General features: G+C 43.7%; 1 protein-coding gene across 6 annotated transcripts in view; it reads left to right on the top strand.

The window, feature by feature from the left end:
* Ehmt1 (euchromatic histone lysine methyltransferase 1) overlaps positions 1-21,654 on the top strand; it is a 151,723-nt gene that overhangs the window by 48,852 nt on the left and 81,217 nt on the right. For 3 of the 6 annotated variants that reach the window (XM_058585878.1, XM_058585877.1, XM_046465677.2), the window contains exons 2-3: positions 4,733-4,796; positions 15,838-16,391. In XM_058585878.1, coding sequence (XP_058441861.1) covers positions 4,733-4,796; positions 15,838-16,391 — 618 coding nt within the window. Of the gene's footprint in view, positions 1-4,729; positions 4,797-15,837; positions 16,392-21,654 lie in introns of all 6 variants that reach the window. The other 3 variants (XM_046465676.1, XM_046465680.2, XM_046465682.2) reach the window with 2 other exon arrangements.

The raw sequence follows: 21,654 nt of genomic DNA, 5'->3' as shown, positions 1-21,654 counted from the left end.
CACAGACAGTCAAATATATATATATATACACACACACACACACATATACACATAGGTACATGTGCACACACGCACAACATACTTCTTTCCTCTTAAGCCATTTGAAAGCAAACTCAGACTTCATACCACTTTGTCCTTAATTGCACACAAGAGCATTTCTCTTTTATAACCATGATGCAATGACAAATCTGGAGGACATTTAGCCTTGATCCAGTTCTCTGTGTACGGTACTTACAGTAATTTCCTTTGTGACAGTTGCGTATGGTGCACTGCACAAATTGTCGTGTCTCTTCATTCTTTATTATTTTTTCTTTTTTAGTTGAAGATGGGCACAGTACCTTTATTTTATTTATTTATTTTTATGTGGTGCAAAGATTGAACCCAGGGCTTTGCATGTGCGAGGCAAGTGCTCCACAACTGAGCCTCAGCCCCAGTCAAGTTTTTCAGTCTTTGACTTTCAAAAAGGGACATTTTTGGAAAGTACAGGCCTGCTGTTTTTTAAAAGGTCCTCAGTTGGAATTTGCTAATGTCTCCTTGTGATTGACCTGAGATTGTGCACTGTTCAGGAAGCTGTAGAAGTGATGTTGTGCAGTCAGTCTATCAAATGGATGCTCTTTGTCCCATGATAGTTCATGTTGACCTGTGGTTAAGGTGTTGCCCACTGGGCTTCTCTGTAGTTACTCTTTTTTACCTTTATAATTAAAAATACATTGAGAGCTTGTAAATACCCTGTTTCTTTTCTTTATATTTTTAACCTTTACTTTGTTTATTGGTGCTGAGGCTCACACGTGCGTGCGAGGCAAGTGCTCTACCTCTGAGCTACAACCCCAGCCCCCCTGTTTCTTATTAAGCTTGCTCCTCATAGTTTTAGAATCCATCTATGCATTGAACCTAACCTATCTGATGGTAGTAGTAAAATAGTGATTTTTCAGTTCCAATTTCTGGTTGCAACCACAATTGGCATTCTATTAGGAAGAAGAGCTTTGCCTTCATTTACTTACTATCTATCCACTTACATAATGTTTATGTCAACTCAGGCCATCATTATTATGTTAAGTGGTTGAAATACATTATTGTGATCATCTGTTTTGAGGTTCAAAGTGTCCATACTTAGCCACTAGGAACCCCTTGAGGCATTGCTGTTTCTTGGGACACTCTTGTCATCTTTTGCTCACATTCTTTCTTGGGCACTACTTGGTGCTTTGAAATGGACCTACACTTTTTCTTGCCTTAGACTGGAATTGCTTATTTCTCCAGGAGCTTAGGTCTTAGAGAAAATGAACATGGGTACTGAGACTTAGCAGTTGGTCTGCTTCTTGCTGCCAAGGGTTTGGCATCCCTGCAGTGGTCAGAGCTCCATTGCATGGGTTGCTGGTGAAACTGGAGTTTGAGACAAAATTTGATTCTCTGCTTCTGCTGGTGGTTGGGGTATCTGTAGCCCTGAGAAAGCCTATTTAAGTGTTAGCAGCTAATCCCAGCAGGGATGCCTGCACACATCACCTCTGAGGGTTGTAGCTGGAAAAGCTGGATTCTTCTCCACATCACTGGTCCAGTGATGTTGCTGAAGCTCTTAATGGCAGGCTGTGCCTTCTAGTATCACAGCAGACCCCAATTGTTTCCAGGTTCTTATCTCACAAATATAAAGAATGAAATCCATGGACGACAATGGAAGGCGGGAGTGAAAGGAGTAGGCTTTATTTAAGCAAGAAAAAAAAAAAAAGAGGCGAGAGGGGACCTGATAGCAGATTGCCACTTAGGTGTAAGTCTAGGAGTTTATATAGCTACTGGGTAGGGACATTGATTAGTATTTGTGCTGATCAGGTCTTGGAAAAGTATGAACACTATTGGTCAGAATTTGTGCTTTCAAATTGATGAATAATCTGCATAATGGCGTACCATCACAACGCTCAATCAAACATAAGGAACACCTGAGAAACTGTTATAAGTCAGACAAAACTCATACAGCATTGTGTCAAAATGCAACATTGTCTTCTAGACATTGGATCCTAGAACAACAACAACAAAATGGCATTGAAGAAAAACTAGTGAAATCAGAATAAAATTTTGATTTTAATTGTAAATAAAATAAAATAAAATAAATCTGGGCTTAACAGGTATTGGAAAGGTACCAGTGCTATTGGTTAGCCCTTGAGTCTGAACTTTCCTGTAACCTCCATTCAGGACTGCCCTCACTTCATGCACCCGGCCTTCAGGCTATGGGTAATGACTTCCATAGGGCTGAGTATGGGACTGAGCTCCTTACCTAATTTGAAGGTAGAGGAACCCAGGTAGGAAACAAAAATAAAAACCCTTAGTTGGGGCCCATTAACAGTTCTGTCTTGTTTTCCAAGGCTAAAGCCCACATCCTCATCCTCATTCAGGTGTCAGTTAAGGCTCTTTTTGCAAAGGACAGAGGAGTAGGCCACTTAGTACAAGAGGCCCTTTTGCTGTCAAGGTTTTGTTGCTCCACCCTGAGCTGGAGACACATCTGGGCCTTAATTAAGTCTCTGCTTACAGCTTGGTTCTACTTGTGTGAGTAAGGGTGTGGAAAACACATGAAGTGGGAGTGGGATGGAATTTGTTATGGTTTGGGCAATATGTCTCATCCGTAAACCTTTCCTGGCTTAGTGTCCATCCACCTCAGAGGTTCTGAACATTTTGCAGGCCATTGGCCCTTTTTCAAGGGTGATGAGAACCATTTTCTTGCCCACTAGATAATATGTGGAGTCAGCCACATAGAGCATTTGAATTCCAGTTTCAGGAAGCTCTGCCCTTCCTGCTTTTGTCCAAGGCTGATATGCTCCATCACTTGCTTCTCTTGCTTATCCCTGGCACTGCCATGCTCTGTGCCCTTCCCCATAGGAGTCACAGAGGACCTCAAGCTTGGTCTTTTTTTGCTCCAGAGGATGTTGATTGTGCATCCTAGTTCCCAAGAATTCTAACAGCATCTGTGCGGTGTGAAAAGCAGATGTGCAAGTGGAAGTGGGGCTTGTGGAGCGCCCAGAAGCACTTGCCTGATCTGGGATTGGTGCTTAGTGATAGGTAAGAGAGAAGTGCAGACATCCATGAGGTGCCATCAGCTACAGGTGGGAGGGCAGAATCAGCCATTACCGATAGGATTGAGAAAGAATGCATGTGCCTAGAAACCATTTTCCCTTCAGGGACCCCTGGGGTCCTCAGCCTACACTTTGAAAACTACTAGTTGGGCCACACAAGGAGCTCTGGGGAAGGTGGGAGAGAATAACCTGGAATTGACAGGAAGTTGAGACCTGCTTATACCTTTTCTTGGCCTCCTCCTGGGGTGTCAGTGAGTCACCAGCTCCTCTCAAGAAGGCTGCTGGTGGGAGCATTTGGGAAACACTGGGAATGCTAGATATTTAGCAGGACTGAGGAAGAAGGGATGTTGTGGGGGTTAGGAACTTTGGGTGACAGGGTGGGCAAGACTAAGTTCTTCGGAGGCATAAGTGGCATGAAGTGGAAATAGCAGTGAATTCAAGGTTCAGTAGGAATATTCTGAGAAATTTTTCTGGTGTCTTTAGAAAAAATATTCTGGAAGTTATAAGAAGTTTTTTTGGGAGTTATGCCCTTAGGTTCTGGGAGCCCAAAAGTTTTTGGAGCTCAAAGTGGGAAGATAGGATAGTCTTTATCCTATGTTCCCACCCCCAGTGTGGACAAGGCATTTGCTGGCTCCTGCTGCTGCTGCTTTATCCTGAGAGACCTCCTTAGGAGTACTGTGTGTGTTTACCTTCATTTCTCTGGGCAGACTAAGCTACTGCTGCTTTTTTAAAAAAATATTTTTTTAGTTGTTAATGGACCTTTATTTATTTATATGTGCTGCTGAGGATGGAACCCAGGGCCTCACACATACTAGGCAAGAATTCTACCACTGAGCCACAACCCCAGTCCCCAGACTAAGCTTTTTGAAGGCAAGAGTTCTGTTTGAGGAAAAGTAAAACAATACCAGGAAGCCTTGGGTCATTCATATATGCCTCCCTGTAATTGACACTTACACTCAATGTTCAGTGACTTCAGTGTCTTTTTTTTTTTTTTTTTTTTTTGTGGTGCTGGAGATGGAACTCAGGACCTTGTGCATGCAAGGCAAACACTCTACCAACTGAACTATATCCCCAGCCTGACTTCAGTGTCTTATTGCTCACTTTTTCTTTTTGTGGTGCCTGGGATTGACCCCAGGGGTGCTCTGTCACTGAGCTATACCTCCGAACCTTTTTGTTTTTTTGTTTTGAGACAGGGTCTTGCTGAGTTGCTGAAGTCGTCCTCAAACTTCCAGTCTTCCTGCCTTAGTCTCCCGAGTAGGTAGGGTTACAGACCTGTTATTTTCTTGATTTACACTTTTTTTTTTGATAAATTATTGGACATTTGAAATATTTAGATGAATTATTGTTGGCAACAGAATGCATTTTGAAATAAATTGAAGTAGTCCTATAACAATCAAAGTATTTCAGATTTCTAATTATGTAAGTGATATATGAGCACATCTTCCTAAAGGGCTGCCTTAAGAACTACAGAGTAAGCAGGTGTTTCCTTGGGCTGTCTTCTGAATGCCATCCCTTCTCCTGGAGACAACTGTGTTATCCAGTGGGTGAATAAACCCTAGTCATGTGGATGTTTGGTAGTGAGTTTTGTAACTGAATTATTTTGGAGAAGTCATGTTGGTGTACTGTGTTTTCTGCCTTTAATGCATTCAGGTTGATGGCTGTTTTTTTTTTAGCAGGTAGTTCCGGCCAAGGGTGAGACTAAGCAGGATAGCTGCATGAAAACTGAACTGCTGAGAGAAGGTAAGGGCTGTGTTCCCTGGGATGGGAGACAGGATTTTGCTGCCTGCACTCTCCCTGTTATCTGTCTGGAGTTCAGTGTAATTTCTAATCTCTCCCATTCCTGGACGACAGACAGACAGACAGACACACACACACACACACACACACACACACACAGAGAGAGAGAAAAGATCTTGTAGAGAAGGAAAAAACAAACAAACAAAAAAACCAAGTGTGGATAACAGAAACAGTGCACCTAGAAAATGAAAAGTGAATGGTCATAGGAATGTTGTAGCATCTTTATTCATACGCAGGCCTCACCCAGTAACAAATTGGACAACCTGACACATATGCATGGTGGAATGGTTTTCAAACAGCATGACTCATGTAACAACACAGATGAAACTTAGCTGTGTTTTGTGAAGTGAAGGAAACCAGACCCCAAATGACATGTGCTATGTGTGCTAGGGGTTTTTTTTAATCAGGAACGAGTATTGATTTTTTTGTTAAATGATTTTTCTGTGAGTTGACATGCTTATGTGATGTTTGCCTTTTATTCTGTTCTCTTAATGAATTGTTTTTTAGCCATTAAACAAACTGTGCATTCCTGGGATAAATCCTGCTTGTTCTCATTTTTTAATCCCATCTCACTATCCCCTTAGCAACCCCCTTCCTCCAATCCAGTTTGGTAGTCTTTTGCTGAAGTTTTAGTGTTTGTATCATAAGAGATATTTGTCTGGCAGGATGTAGTGGCACACACCTCTAATCCCAGCAACTCGGGAGACTGAGACAGGAGATGTCAATTTCAAGGCCAGCCTTAGCAATTTAGGGACCCGTGTCTCAAAAAATTAAAAAAAAACTGGAGATATACCTTAGTGGCAAAGTGCTTCTGAGTTCAGTTCCTGCACAAAACAAAAAAGATATTGTCCTGTGAGGTGTCTCTCTGGTGTTTAGATCAGTAATACTGCCTCACAGTACATTGTGGAGAGTTCCCTTTTTAATATTTGGAGGGGTTTGTGAAAAATTATAATAATTATTCTTTGAATGTTTGGTAGAATTTACCAGTGGAGCCATCTGGTCTTGATCTTTCCTTCATGGGGAGTTTTTATTTCTAATAGAATTTCTTGACTTCTTAGAGTTTTATTCAGATTTTCTGTTTCTTCTGTTGGTTTTGGTAGCTGAGACCTTGTCCATCTTAGCTACATACACATTTAAGATTGTTCTATCTTTGTGATTAATTTACCCCTTTATTACCAAGATATGTCTTCCTTCATCCCTGATAGTACTGAAATATGTCTAGTTTAATAGGTCTGAGGTCTTTCCAGCTTTCTTTGCCTAAGAATTGCATGTTTTTTCTCATGCCTTTATGTCCCACCTGTCTGTGTGGTAGTGATTTTCTGTGTGGTGCCATTGCCCAGCCAGCTGGAGAAGTGTGATCGACATTGCTGTGACTTTTGTGTTGGTTACTCATCTTTTCAAAGTTTGTCTGTCTGTGTTGTGTTGAAGGATGTACTGGGTATGAAATTCTAGGTTTATTAGTCAGCTTTTAGTCACTGTGGCAAAGTACCTGACAAGAATGATGTTAAGGAAGAAAAGTTTATTGTGGCTCACAGTTTCAGAGGTTCATTCCATGGTTGACCAACTCCATAGCTGTGGGCCTGGGGTGAGGCAGACTATCATGGAAGAAGGACGTAGAGGAGGAAAGCAGCTCAGGACATGATGGCCCAGGAGCAGAGAAACTCTGCTCACCAGGGACAAAATGTAAACTCCAAAGGCACACGCCCAGTGACCTACTTCCTCCAGTCACACCCTGTCTGCTTGTAGTTAGCCCACAGTTAATCCATATCAGTGGATTAATTCACTGTTTTGCTTAGAACCAGAAGTCTGTTTATCTTTTTCTCAGTATGTAATTTGTCTTTTCTTCTCTGGCTGTTTTCAGATTTTCTCTTTATCTCTGATTTTTGGCATGTTGCTAGAAGTTTGTTAACTTTCTGGGATCATTGATTTTTGTAGTTTTCCTCAAGTCTGGAAATACTTGACTAAAGTGCCCCATCCCCCACCTTGTATGGGGATTGAACTCAGGGGCACTCACACTGAGCCACACCTCAGCCCTATTTTGTATGTTATTTAGAGACAGGGTCTTGCTGAGTTGCTTAGCACCTCGCTTTTGCTGAGGCTGGCTTTAAACTTGTGATCCTCCTCCCTCAGCCTCCCAAGCCAGTGGGATTACAGGTGTGCCTCATGTCTGGTGCCTGACTAAAGTGTGTGTGTGTGGTTTTTTTGTTTGTTTGTTTGTTTTTTTGGCTATTACTCCTTCAAATATAGTTTTGCTTTTCTTTTTCGTTTTACCTCTCCAAGTACATGCATGTTTGCTTCATGTCATTCCACCTGTCAGTCAGGCTCCACCCACTCATTTTCACCTTTCAGTGCTTTATTTTGCATAGATTCTAACAATGTGTCTGAGTGCTCTTTCCTCTGTCTAATCTGGTGGTAGTTTCATTGCTAATAGTCTCCTTTCATATTGGCCATCTTTCATTTCTAGAGATGCATTGTAGGGGTGCATGTAGAGGGTATGTGTGCCTTGTTCTCTGTGTGTTTCAGTTTAAGCTTGGCACCTGTCTTCTCTGAGTACTTGTATTTCTTGTTTTCTTGTATATCTAGTAGTTCTGATGGGATGGTAGATACTTTGGTAGTGTTTGTGGATTGAATATGTTGAGTCTGGATATCTGTATTAAAACAAGGATTGTTAGGCTTTTCCAAGGCACTCGATTTATTAACTTGCAAAGTTTGGCTTCTTGTTGGTTTGTTACTAGTCCTTTTTTAGCTTGAAATATAGTAACTTTAAATCCAGGTTGGTTGTTGCTCTCGACTTGAAGTCTTTGCCAAATACCTGTGTGATCACATAGAATTCTCTTTTACACCTGTCAGACTTCTCTCATTTGACACATGTAAGGCTTAATATGGAGTCTTTTGACTCATGAACAAGGTATATTTCTCCTTTTTTGGGGGGATGGTGGTGGTGGTACTGGGGATCGAACCCAGGTCCTTGTGCATGCGAGGTAAGCACTCAACCAACTGAGCTATATCCCTGGCCCATTTTTTTAAAAAAAATTTATTAGTTATTGATGGACCTTTATTTATTTGTTTATATGTGGTGCTGAGAATTGAACCCAGCACCTCACACATGCTAGGCAAGTGCACTACCACTGAGCCATAATCCTAGCCCCACAGCCCATTTTTATTAGTTTTTGATAGCTTCACATTGTATCTCAGCATACAGGTTTTGTATCTCTAATTACTTCATATGTTCTTATGCTGTTTACAATTTTACTTACCAGTTGCTCGTAACTGATACACAGATTTGCAGTTTATCTTTTGCTGTTGAATTGTATTTTGAGATAATTATAGATTTACATGTGAGAAACATTGTACATGTGAGAAACATTGTAAAGAGATTCCTGTGTATCCTTCATCTGTTTCAACTAATGACAGCATCTTGCAAAACTGTACATAGAGTCAAAACCAGGTTTTTGACATGAGTACAATGCACCAGACCTATTCAGATTTCTCAGTGGTTTGCACCAGTTCCCCCCACTTCTGCGCCATCTTTCTTTCATTGAATCCAGGAACACTGTCCCACTGAGCTATATCTCTAGGCCTTTTTATTTATTTTTGATTTTGAGATAGGGTCTTACTAAGTAGCTGAGGCTGACCTTGAACTTGTGATCCTCCTGCCTTGGCCTCTGGAATCTCTGGGATCACAGGTGTGGTAACTGTACCTGCCTACTTTGTGTATTTGCTTCTGTGTCTGTCACGTATATCCACAACCACGGCCATGACCATGGTGAGGTGGACAGCATTCCCACCATGGGCTCCTCCTCCTCACCCTTTGGAACCTCCCATTTTGTTGCTTTCTGCTGTCATCCAGTAATCTGTTCTCCATTTCTATGGTTTTGTCATTTCAAAATGCTGTATATATATGCTTGGTAACCTTTGGGGTCAACTTTTTTCATTCAGCATAATTCCCTGGGGTGCATTCAGGCTTTGTTGGATATCAGTGGTTTGTTGTTCTGTGTTCCTTAGTCATGTTCTGTGTGTGGATTCCCACAATTCACTCAACCATTTACTCACTGGAGGACATCTGGGCTGTTCCCTTGTCTGTCATGGTGAAACTACTGCAGACGCTTCCTGACACGCTTTCTCTGGGGCTCCAGCTCAGGAGTGAGGTGCTCTTGTGGGTCAGTGCACGTTTAGCTGTCTTCCCTGGTTTTGGCGTTCCCAGCATCATTGTAAAGGCCCCAGTTCTCTGCAGCTTTGCTGATATTTTTGTTGTGGATTAGATTTGCTACTTAGTTTTGAGGGTTCTTTGTATGTTCCAGGTACTAGTCCTTTGCCAGGTATGTAGCTAGTGGGCATTTCCTCCCTGTAGAAGTCTTTTCCTGGGCTTTGAATTTTGGTGAAGTTCGATTTGTTGCTTTTTTCTTTTTTGGAAATTGTTTCTGTGTCAAGGCTGACTCTTTGCTAGTTCTGGGCCCCTTGACTTTTTCTCCTAAAAGTCTTGTTTTCTGATATAAATTTACATTTCTTTTCATTTGGAATTAATATTTTAAAGGTGTGAGGTTTAGGTTGAGGTCATTTCTGCAGTCTATCTTGTGTTCTGTGGGCTTTCTAAGGTCAGTCCTCGGTGCTGGTGGCCTTTTCAGAGACCCTAGGGATCTTGGATCCTGTCATCCAAGTCCTGCGGCTGCTGCTTTCTGACCTGCATGATTACTTCTGTTTGCTGCACTCTTCAGAACCTTTAGGGTGATGTTGAGTGGGAACTGTGAGCACAGACAGCCTTGCCTAAGAGGCTGGCTGTGGGTTTACTGAAGCCCGTGTCAGCTTGAGAGAGCTTCCTGCTATTTCTGCTTTGCTTAATTTTTATCAGAAATGATGGTGTTTTTCTGAATCTCTTGGGGTGATTTTTGTTAGTTTTTTATTTTAGTTTGTCAGTACAGTGATTACATTAATTGTTTATTTGACTGTTAAACTAACCCTGCCTTCGGGAATAAACTCTTCTTTACTGGACATATTATTTTGTAAAATGTGTTTTTGGTTTTGGTTCATTCTACATTTGTTTAGAATATTTTCATGTATGTCTATTCAGAATATTGGCCTGTGGTTTTCTTGCGTTATGCCTCTGTCTAGTTTTGGTCTCAGGGTAATACTGACTTTAGAGAATAAGTCCCTTAATTTTATTTATCTTGTCAACAAAGACCAGTTCTTGGTTGTGTTTACTCCTTCTGTTGTCTGCTTTCTGTCTTGGCAGTTCATGCTTCAGTCTGTGCTGCTTTTTCCTCTTCTCACTTTCATTTGGTCCCTTACTTTCTCTGGTTCCATGAGCTCTGTGCTGAGTCTTTCCTCTCCCTTCCACACAGGGCTCATGGCCTGTTTCCTGGTGAGCTTGTTGAGCAGCATCCTTCACATCCTGAGAGCTGTGTTTGCATTTTCTGTTAATTCAAGATACTTTGTAATTTCCCTTTTGGTTTATTCTTTGTCTCATTAAAAGTGTGTTTTAGTTTAGTTTCTAGTTTTCAGAGAGTTGGGGGTTTTATCAGAGTTCGTTGTTGTTGATTTTTAATTTCATTCCTTTGCAGTCAGAGCACATTTCATCTCACTTGAAGTTAGTTGAGGTTCGCCCCTAGCCTCTCAATGAATGTGCATATGCTGTGTGCTGAGTCCCTCCTGGGTCAGGCCGGGCCTGCTGCTGACTGGCAGATCAGCCTTCTGAGCCTTGCGGAGGAGACTCTGGGCTGTGGGAATCTATGACCTCAGCTGTGGAATCGGTTCCCCTAGCAGTCCTAGCAGTGTTCAGTTCTTGCACTTTGAAGTTCTTTTGTTGACCCCATGGAATGGTATTGTGTACCTTGTTAGACTTCCTTGCTCTGTAACCTACTTTGATATTAAAATAGCCACTCCAACCGTTTACAAATTCACTTTTGCATGCCTTTCCAATCCCATTTCTTTAATCTGCGCTTCCTATTTTATTTAATGTAAGTTGTGGGGATATTGCTCACTATGCAGCTTCTTGTCCACTTGAACCATCTCTGCCTTTGAATTTGTGTATTAAGCCATGCATGTGAACATTTTTAATTTTTTTTTTGGTGGTGCTGGATTGAACCCAGGGCCTTGTGCATGCGAGGCAAACACTCTACCATTTGAACTGTATCCCTAGCCCCCAAATTTCCTTTTTGGTGTATTTCCTGTTTATATTATTTCCCCCCTTCTTGTTAGGGTTTCTCTCTCTTCTTGCTTGATTAAATCAGTTACTTAACATCTAGATATTAACCCCTTGTTAGTTTTAGACATTACAAGGGTATGATTACCTGTTGCTTAACCTTGCCTACTTATGTTCTTTGTAGGACAAAAATCTGAAATTCCAATATAGTCAGATCTTTTTCTTGTCATTATTCATGCTTTTGATGTTTTATAAATTTCCCCTGACTATAGGCTATTCTATTTTTCTGTGTTTTCCTCAGAGTGTCAAGGACAGTATGTCCACATTTCACAAGCAGAAGGATTGCTGGGACCTGCAGGTGGGGACTCCAGCCTTGAGGCTAGACACCCGTGTCTGGGGAGGTGCCTTGGTCCTCAGCAACCAACCTCGGCTGCCTGGGCTGTGGGTCATGCTCTGCACTGCCTTTGCTGGGGGATCTGCATGACTGTGTGCTCTTCCTCTGTAGCAGGAGTATGTGTGGCTCTCCTTATTCTCCTCTTCACAGTGTACTTAGCTCTTTCTTCTTTTTCAGTGTCACCCAGTACCACCTGTTTCTTCCTGATGCATTTCAGGGTCAGGCATAGAATTCCTCAATGTACTAACTGGAAGTCTTATTAGAATGGCACACATTTATAAATTTGATTTGAGGGGACTTGACAGATTTGTGTGAATTTGTCATACCATTCCAATGTCCAAAGGCCCTGTATTTAATTTTTTTCTCCACCTAGGTCTTAAATAATCTTGTCATTTTTTTTTTATACCTGTATAGTTTTTCCTGCTTTTGTTAATAACATCTTAGTTTTTAACTTGTATTTTCTAGTTAATATTCGTGTAGAGAGTGGCTTTGAGGGGCTGGGGCTGTGGCTCAGTGGCTGAGCATTCGCCTCACATGCGTGAGGCACTGGGTTCGATCCTCAGCACCACATACAAAAATAAATAAACAAAAAACGAAGATATTGTGTCCATCTTCAACTAAAAAATTAAAAAAAAAATAGAGTGGTTTTGAGTTTGTAACTCGATTTGTTTTGCAGTTTTGGGATGGAAGGCAGGGCTTTGTGCTTGCTAGGCAGTTGTTCTTCTATGGAGTTATATCCCCAGCCCTACGACTTGATTTTGAATTCAGCCGTATGGCTTTGTTCATGTGTTTTGATCACAGGTGGATTCTGTTTTTCAATAGATGAGAGCATGTTAGGTGCAGATGAGAGCATTTGTGCCTTGGTCACTAAGCTTCACGCTTTTCTTTCTTCTCTTTCAGTGTCACCCAGTACCACCTGTTTTGTTTAGCACTAGTGGTTTTAATGGATGTTTGTATGTTGTTTCTGGGCTTACATGGAATTGATTTAACCTTTCTGAGTGAAGATATATTGCTGCAGAGTTTGGGATATAGTCTTCTCCAAGTTAAGGAAATTTCTACATGTTCTACTTTTGCTATGTGTTAAAAAAAACTTATTAATTGCTCTTTGTTTTTCAGAAACCATTTATTATTTGTTGCACATGTATCATGTGCCAGGCCCTTTTTATGTGCCCAGGTTACAGTAGTGAACAGAACCTTTGCTCTCATAGAACTTAGGGGTGCAAGGAAGATGACCAACATGTTGAGCAGTAGAGAATGCAGCATGTTAAGTGGTAGGTGTGAAGAAGAGTCCAGCCAAGAGCAGGGTGGCCTAGATGGAGCCTAGACCTTGGCCCAGGCTTTTCCTGCCTCCAGGGATGTCATCATGAGTTTTCTGCCTCAACTCATAGTATTCTTCAGTCTTCTGGTGTGAGTGCGTTTCTTGTTTCTAAGCATCCAGGTTGTGACTGCTAGAACTGTCAGAGAGAGATCTCCCCCCACCCCCTGCACCTGCAGGGTGCACAGATGGGCGTGCTGAAAGCCATCCTCCCTTGGGCCTGTTTTTTTGCTTGTTTGTGTACACCTGCTTCTGGAACCTCGTTGATACCTCCAGACAGTACTCAGGTTTTCTTGCCATGGTGATTCCTCACACTTACTTGACATCCTGTGTTGAGAGCCACAGCCGAAGGGGCCCCAGCAAACTTCCAGCTGCCGGCTGATGATTGGCTCACAGCGGCCCCAGCAACATCTAGCTGATTGGCTCCTCTGCGGTGATGCTTATTGGGCTGTTTCCCTGCCCTTTCAGACCACGGAGCTGCTCATTGGGGGACTTTTTTGGCTCCGCCCACGTGACCCAGCCAATCGGCCTCAAGAGCAGGAGGATTGTGGGAGGTGGAGAGAAGCTTGTGTGGGAGAGAGAGGCTTGTGGAAAGCCGATGGTGGCAGTTGAGGCTCTGAGGGTTTTTCCTGAGATGCTGTTTTGTTTGGCCTGTGTGGTTCTAAAAATAAAGTTAGTTTCTTTTGACAAGTGGCTCCTGATTGTGCCCAGCCAGACTGCTTCATTTGGTGGCCCGTACGGGGATTAGTCGCCACTCCTAGGCCTCGAAGCGTTTGAGTGGCTTGTTGTAATGGCCAATGTTTTGGCCATTCTTGACGAGAGATGATGCTAAGGTCTGCACCTGTATCCAGTAGCCCATTAAATTCATGTCCTTGAATATTTAGTTTTAGCATGGGGCGAGAATCTAAATTTAAAGAAAGCATAGCCCAGTGTACACCTGTGGAGCCTAATCCCTTGGAACCTCTTTCTACAGTACGACTGGAAAATTTATCATGTAGGCTGGGTATTATTAATAACTGTGCTATTCTATCTCCTGGTGAAATTACTGATATACCCTTTGGAGAACTGGCTATAATTTTTATTTCACCTTCATAATCGGGATCAATTACCCCAGGACTTATCATAAGTCCTTTTAGAGTAGAAGAGCTGCGTCCCAATAATAAGCCTACTGTTCCTTTGGGAAGAGGTCCTTTCACCCCTGTGGGAATGATTTGAACTCCCATCTCTGGAGTTAGTACTGCTCTGGCGGAGGCGCAGATGTCCAACCCTGCGCTCCCTCTGGTTTGTCTGATGAGGGATCTGATGGACAATGTGTCCTGGGCACTACCCTGATGGGGTTGCTGGGTTCCTCCAGTGCTCCGTATATTTGTGGTTTTGGGCCCCGGAGCATTGGGCCCCCCATTTTTTGGCAATGGAGCCCGATACCTTTCTCCACGATATCGTGGATAAACACCTGGTCCTTGTTCGTTTTTTGATAATGGAGTACCCTCTATGGTGGTTTGAGAACGGCATTCATTAGCCCAATGTCTCCCTCTACGGCATCGTGGGCAAATACCTGGTATTCTACTCCTTTGATACCTAGTTTTGTTAAACCCTCCTCCAATGGGGCAATTCCTTTTAAAATGTCCTGTTTGTTCACAATTGTAGCATGTTCTTGGCCTGGCATCTAAAGCCTGTTTTACTGCAGCTGCCACAATTTGCCCTTGTTCATTAATGTCTTTGGCATCCAAAGCCTGTTTTACTGCAGCTGCCACGACTTGCTCTTGTTCATTAATGTCTCTACATAATTTAATATATGTGTTTAAATCTTCATGTTTCCATGGTCTAATGATATCTCTGCACCAACGATTCGCTTGCTCATAAGCCAGGTGTTTTAGTAATGGCATTGCTTGTTCTGTATTCCCAAAAACTCTGGTAGCTGTTTGAATAAGCCTATCTACAAATTCAGCATAAGGTTCATTAGCTCCTTGTATTACCTTAGATAATTGACCTTGTAAACCTCCATGTCCTTGTAAAGTCTTCCATGCCTTAATTGCATCTACAGCAATTTGTGCATATACACCAGGATCATATGCAATTTGTTGCTGCTGATCCTCATAAGGTCCCTTTCCTAACAACATATCTAGATTTCTCTGAGGATAACCAGCTGCTGCATTTCGCCTAGCCGTCTCCTTGCAAAATTCCTCATTGGCAACCTTCCATAACAGGTATTGTCCTCCATTTAGCACAGCTTTACACATATTAGCCCAATCTGCTGGCGTCATGTTCAAGTTGTTAATGGATTCGACCATGCTTACAGTGAAGGGTGCTTGAGGACCATAGGTTGTTACAGCCTCTTTTAGCTGCTTCACTGTTTTGAAATTTAAAACTTGGTAAAATCGCTGCCCTCCTGCCTCAAATACAGGGCATGTTAATATTTGAGATCTTGTCTCAGGATCCCAACTATCAACTGCGGGGGTTGGGGACCTCCCAGCATATGGAGGTGGCCTTGTTAGTTGGACACTTACGTCCTCTGGTGATAGAAAGGTGTTAGTAGCAGTCTCCTGTAGAGGTGGTGCTGTTGGTTGGACACTTACACCCTCTGGTGATAGAAAGGTGTTAGTAGCAGTCTCCTGTTGTAACTTTCCCCCTGATGGCTTTTTCTGTTTTACACTTTCTTTCTCTGTCTGACTAGCTTGAGAGGCCTTCTCTTTTACTTGAATCTTTTCCTCTGTCTAACTTGAGAGACCTTCTCTTTTACTTGAATCATTATGTCTTCTTCTTCCTCTACCATTGTCTGAACTGAAGGCTTTGGACTAAGCAAACAAGATATGAACGTCCACAATGGCAATGTGCCAACTGGCAGAGTCCCTGGGCTTTTCTTTTCTATTCTTTTTAAATCTTCACCATGATGGTTCCATTGTGATATATTTAACAACTCCTCCTTAAAAAGCCATGGGCTACATTATTCCTGTTCAGGAAGCAATCTCATTTTAAATCCATTTGAATTTAAGTGTTAGTTTGTAGGTAAAATGAAAGGATTTCAGTGGATAGTTTTATGTCAGCAGTTAGAAGCATTGTAACTAGTGCTGGTGGTGGTATTGTGGGAGGGTGGGGTCCCAGCAATCAGTGATGCTCCTTTCTCCTCTGTTCACAGATATTCCTATGGCTGCTGATGAAGGTTCCGTAGAGAAGCAGGCGGGAGAGGCCTCCATGGCTGCAGATGGTGAAACCAATGGATCTTGTGACAACTGTGACACCAGTCACCCAAATGCAGCCAGACACACTCAAGAGGGCACAAGAGCCAGCCCACAGGAAGGTACCAATAGAGCAGCACGAATAGCGGAAAATGGGGTTTCAGAAAGAGAACCAGAAGTGGGGAAGCAGAACCACGTCACAGCTGACGACTTCATGCAGACTTCTGTCATTGGCAGCAATGGGTACTTCTTAAATAAATCGGCCCTGCAGGGGCAGCCCTTGAGGACTCCCAACACTCTGGCCTCCTCGCTTCCTGGCCATGCTGCGAAAACCCTTCCTGGAGCGGCTGGCAAAGGCAGGACTCTAGGTGCATTTCCACAGACACCAGCCGCAGCGCCAGCCGTGCCTGGGGAAGGAAGTGCAGACACAGAAGACAGGAAGCCCATGGCCCCTGGAACTGATGTTAAGGTTCACAGGGCACGCAAGACCATGCCGAAGTCCATCCTGGGCCTGGTAATTTTGTGTCTTCTCTTGCCATTTCCCTTCTGTCTGTCTTCTCCTGTGTTAATGATGGCAAGCGGACTTCTCTGCATTCAAGAGAAAAGCCAGCAGATGGCAATGGTCATCTGGCACTAACTTTAGGCCACTAAAGTTAAATAAAGTGTAAAGCAGTGGTAATCTGGTGAGGTGGTCACTTCTAGGCCTGTGATCAGTTAGGGGTTTTGCTGATGCTTCTGTGCGTGAACAGCAAGGCCAGATGGCACTGTCTCTGCCTTCTTTTGGGGATTTGCTCTCCCTAGAGGGTTCTCTTCGCTTCGAGTGAAAATGTGCCAGGCATTTTGAAGGAGACGGTTTTCCCTTCTGCTGTGGATCTGGAGGCTTTCATTCCAGCTCAGGAGGACTCAGCACCCACTGTTTGAGAAGTGAGAGGAAGTGAAGTTGGTCAGGACCATGGTGTGACAGAAGTGTGGGCACAGAGGGCTGCTTTGAGGTGTGCCGGCTCATGCTTGCCTTGAGAGCAGACGAGTCTTACATCTTGAATGTCTGAACACGGGCAGTATGTACCCAAGTTTGACCCCCACCATGCTGGCCTTTTGCTTACCACCATGTCTCACATGGTGTGTGCCTGATAAATTTCTTCCAAATATCTACAGTGCTGTTGTTTGATGTTAATTTGGCTGGGAATGGATTTTGGGTTTATGATCACATTCCCTCCGAACTTCTGGTGTTTGGCATTGCTGGTGGCATTCTGAAACTGTCTTGTCCTTCATGAGTAGACCGTCTGCTGTTTCTTCTGCAGCCCTTAGGACTCCACATCTGGGACCTTCTCTTGAGGGCCCTGCCAGTCTGAGGAATTGTGTCATCAGCACCAGGAAAACGCATGTATGATTTTCTTTCCATATCCTTCCATAGAACTCCTTTTAGGTGGAGGTTGGGTCTTTTTTCTATTTGGACAGTGCCCTGCCTGCTTTCTGCTTCTAGCATTGTTCTTTAACCTTTTACATTCTTCTGTTCATTTTATACATGTGTGAGTGTGTGTGTGTGTGTGTGTGTGTTTGGTACAGGGGAATACACTCAGGGGCACTTAACCACTGAGCCACATCCCCAGCCTGTTTTTTTAATTTTTTTTATTTAAGAGACAGGGTCTCACTGAGTTGCTTAGTGCCTCGTTAAATTGCTGAGGCTGGCTTTCAACTCGCAATCTCCCTGCCTCAGCCTCAGCCTCAGCCTCAGTCTTAGCCTTCTGAGCCACTGGTATTGCAGGCATGTGTCACTGTGCCCAACTCTGTGTGCTTTATTTTGACATTTTTTTCATACCCAATATTTCTGACTAATCTTTAATTAAAAAACTTCTTATGTCTCAAATTTTATCTTATCCTTCAGAAGATATCATTGTAATTTTTCCATAGTTTCTGTCATGAATTCTGATTCCTCAGAGGAGCTCTGTTGGGTGGTAGCTCTTGCTCTTGGTGATCTTCTCCAGGGCTGATTTCTCTCCCCAGGGTATGCTTGCCTTGGCTTCTGTGGCCTTGGACCAGCCTGACTGAGTACTGCATGGGTCTGTGCTTGTGGTGGCCATGGGACAGTGTGGAGCTTCACTGCCAACCACACACCTGAAGCTGGGTTCTGTAACCACCAGGTTCTCCCCTCCGTTAGCAGTGTGCTGGTGCCTTCTGATGCCCTGATGCAATACCCACCAGTTGCCCTGGCCCAGGGGCTCCCCATTTTCCATTGGCCGGCCTGACTTAGCTCCAGCCTTTCACTGTTCTCTTCTGTACATTGTCAGAACTTGAAAAATTTAAAAAATAGTTTTAGATTCACAGGAAGCAACAAAAATAGTATAGAAATGTGCTATGTACCCTTTGCCCAATTTTCCTCAGTGATAACATCTTACATGTTGGAATGCAGTGTTGTAACTGGGGTACTGACACTGGTGTGATCCATGGGTCTTACTCAATTTCACCATAACTTGGATGTGCATGTGTGTGTGCATGTGTGTGTGTGCGTGTGCGCGCGCATGCAGAGGGGCATAGCCATCACAGTCAAGGTCCCTGATCCCTGGCACTCTCTAGATCATTCTCCATTTCTGTAATTCTGTTATTTCAGGTGTTGTTCAGTATGTGCAGTGTATATATAACCTTTTAAAAATTTATTTATTTTTTAGTTGTAGTTGGACACAATACCTTTATTGTATTTATTTGTATGTGGTGCTGTGGATTGAACACGGGCCTCACATGTGCTAGATGAACGCTGTACTACTGAGCCACAACCCCAGCCCCATACAGTGTATAACTTTTGGGGGGCTCTTTGCACTCAACATAATTTTCCCGAGATTATCCAGGTTACATCAGGAGCCTGCTCCTCCTTAGGCTGCCCAGCTGTCCGTGGTGTGGATAGCTGCAGACTGGCCACTCACTGTTGAAAGACTTGGACATTTCCAGTTTGGTGCTCTTAAAGCTGCCCTGAGCATTTATGTACATGTTTTTGTTTGCATATACATTTTCATGTTTCTCAGTTCAGTATCCAGGAGTAGAATTGCTGTGTCGCTTGTTGATTGGATATTCATTTTGGTTTTCTCTCTTTGGTGCCAGGAATTGAACCCAAGGCCTTGCATATGCTAGGCAAGTGCTCTGCCACTGAGCCACACCCCCAGTCCCTTGGATGTTCAGTTTTATAAAGAACTTATAAGCCATCCCTGTTCCCTAGTGGCTGCAGTTTGTACCCCTACCTCATGGGACTCATCCTGTTTCTTACATCCTCGCCAACATTTGGTGTTGCGTGGCTACTGTTTTGGTTACCTGATGGGTGTGGTGGCATATTGTCCTTGTTTTACTCAAACATCCTCATGCCTATAATATGGGACATCTCCTCAGTGCTCACTTGCCAGCTCTTGTCATTGCTGTTGAAATGTCTCTTGCACCATTTGCACCCCCCCACCCATTTTTTAGTATTGTTTGGTTAGCTTTGAGGTTGTTTCCTCAGTATGAATCCTTATCTGAGGTGTGGTTTTTGTAGGTTAGTTTCCCCATCTGAAGCTTATCTTCTTCCTCTCGAAGGATCTTTCTCAGAGCAAAAGCTTTTCATTTAGATGAAGTCCAATTTATTAATTTGCTTTCCTGGACTGCGCTTCTGATGTCAAGCATCACGTTGTCATTCTGATGTCTAAGAACTCTTTGCCTAGTCTAGATCTTGAGGATTTCTCTCCTAATTGAACTATGCACATACCAGGAGGCATTACTGTGGCCTGCTTTTAGCTTTCTCCTCTGGCTTTGTGCTTCCACACTCCACTCCTTCCACACATGCCTACCACTGGGCTCTAGGTGTGGGGTGGGAAGTGGCCCCATCCATTCTGCCACTGTACTAGGGGAAGTTCTTATTAATGGTGCAAATTAGTGTTGAGTTGCAGTTGCAATGAAATATCCAGCTGTGAGAATTCACTGGCTGGGGCAGAAACTTGAACAGTAACAGGCCAGGAGGGGAAAGCCTGTGGCAGAGCTGGAGCAGAGAGTGCAGGGCGTGCTGGGCTCTGCAAGGACATAGCCCATGTGCCCTGCCTCCTGGTGCAGCAGGTCATTTCTTCTCTCATGGTTCTGCCTTGTGAGACTGCAACTGTGAGCAGGATCTGATTCCCACTAGGCTCAGGAATTCTCAATTTTCTTTGTTAGATTTTTGAAAATTACTTCTGAAATGAAAGAATAGGTTTTTATACCAAAATGAGAATTAGCCTCATGTGGCTGTCTCCTCTTGAGGTCTTATTTTATGTGTAAATTAGGATCTTACTGTGCTCCGAGTGCTGAGTGGATGTATTTTATAGCTGAGTGCTGCATAGGCTGTGTGGCAGTGTGTAGGTGACAGCAGGAGCTAGGTTCTGAGCCCTAGTGGTTACTGCCTGGTGCATCTGAGAAGGGCTCAGACAATACTGTGGTGGGTTAAATGGTGGCAGCTGCAGAAGGAACTGCCAAGTTTGAGCTGTGCTTTGGAGGAGGGAAGGGAGAGTTAATCCCTGGGGAAAGGAAGGGTATAGGTGCCATCTGCTGCGGAGCAGGTGCTATCACTGGCAGTGCAGCACTTGAGATGGTGAACTGGGTTGGTCTCCACCAGGGGAAGCAACAGGAAGCTGTATAGACTGTGGTTCTCACAACCTGAGTCCAGCGTAAGTTTCTGTCTGGGTGGACTTTCTTTTTTGTCACAGGATACCACACATGGGGTGGTTTATAAAGGGCAGAGGATTGTTCAGCTCTTGGTCTAGAGGCTGGGAAGTCTGAGAGCATGGTGCCAGCATCTGGTAAGGGCTTCTTGCTGCATCATAACATGGTGAGGCAGAGCAAGCCTGCCAGCTCAGGTCTCTTCCTCTACCACAGGGGCCCTCGCCTGACCTCATCCCATCCTAATAACCTCCTGGAGACCCCACCTCCAGTTACCATTAACGTGAATTTGGGGATTCAGTTTCCAACATGGGGCCTTTGGGGGACACATTCAGGCCATAGCAGGTTCCTAGCTAGATAGGCAGTGAGATCAAGTAATGTGACTTGTGTGTTCTGGACATTAGGTGAGGTATCAGGCAGCTTTCTTGTGGCCTGAGGAAAGAAGAGCTGTCTCTGAGAAGCTTTCTAGGTGCCTTGCCAACAGCAGGGCGCGTGAGAGAGGCTAAGAGTACAAGATAGCAGCACATGTGAAACAGAAGGCAAAGTGCACGTGAGATGTGGTGAGAGAGGGTTTGAGGTAGAGCTGCAGAGCCTGGGTGAGAGGGCAGAGAACACACAGCACCCCTGCCCTGCTTAGCACTCATCTCTCACTAGTGAGGTATACAGTTTGCTGTTCCATCTGGAACTCCCCTCTTTGCCTACCTACCTGACTGCCTGCCTGCCTGCCACACTTGTGACCTCATGAAGCATGTCCTCACTTAAACCCATCAGTGTGGAGCACAGCACTCATCAAGTGCCTCGAATTACAGTAATTTCTGACTTGGGCCACTTCTCCCTGGTCTCATTGCCAGGAGATGGGGATGCTTTGTCTTTTATGGGAGAGGGTGAAAACACACAACATTGACCGTCTCTGAGTGAGCAACCTGGTAGCACTAAGCTTGCTCATACTTCTGCGCAGCCTTCACCACCATCCACTCTTTTTTTTTTTTTTTTTTTTTTTTTTAAAATATTTATTTATTTATTTTAGTTTTCAGCGGACACAACATCTTTGTTTGTATGTGGTGCTGAGGATCGAACCCGGGCCGCATGCATGCCAGGCGAGCACGCTACCGCTTGAGCCACATCCCCAA

This window comes from Marmota monax, unplaced genomic scaffold (assembly GCF_021218885.2).
Source record: "Marmota monax isolate L192 unplaced genomic scaffold, Marmota_monax_Labrador192_F-V1.1 WCK01_AAM20220418_F8-fsc00167, whole genome shotgun sequence".
Taxonomy (NCBI): Eukaryota; Metazoa; Chordata; class Mammalia; order Rodentia; family Sciuridae; genus Marmota; species Marmota monax.
Note: the sequence above shows the minus strand (reverse complement) of the source record. Positions and strands in the feature narration are given on the sequence as shown.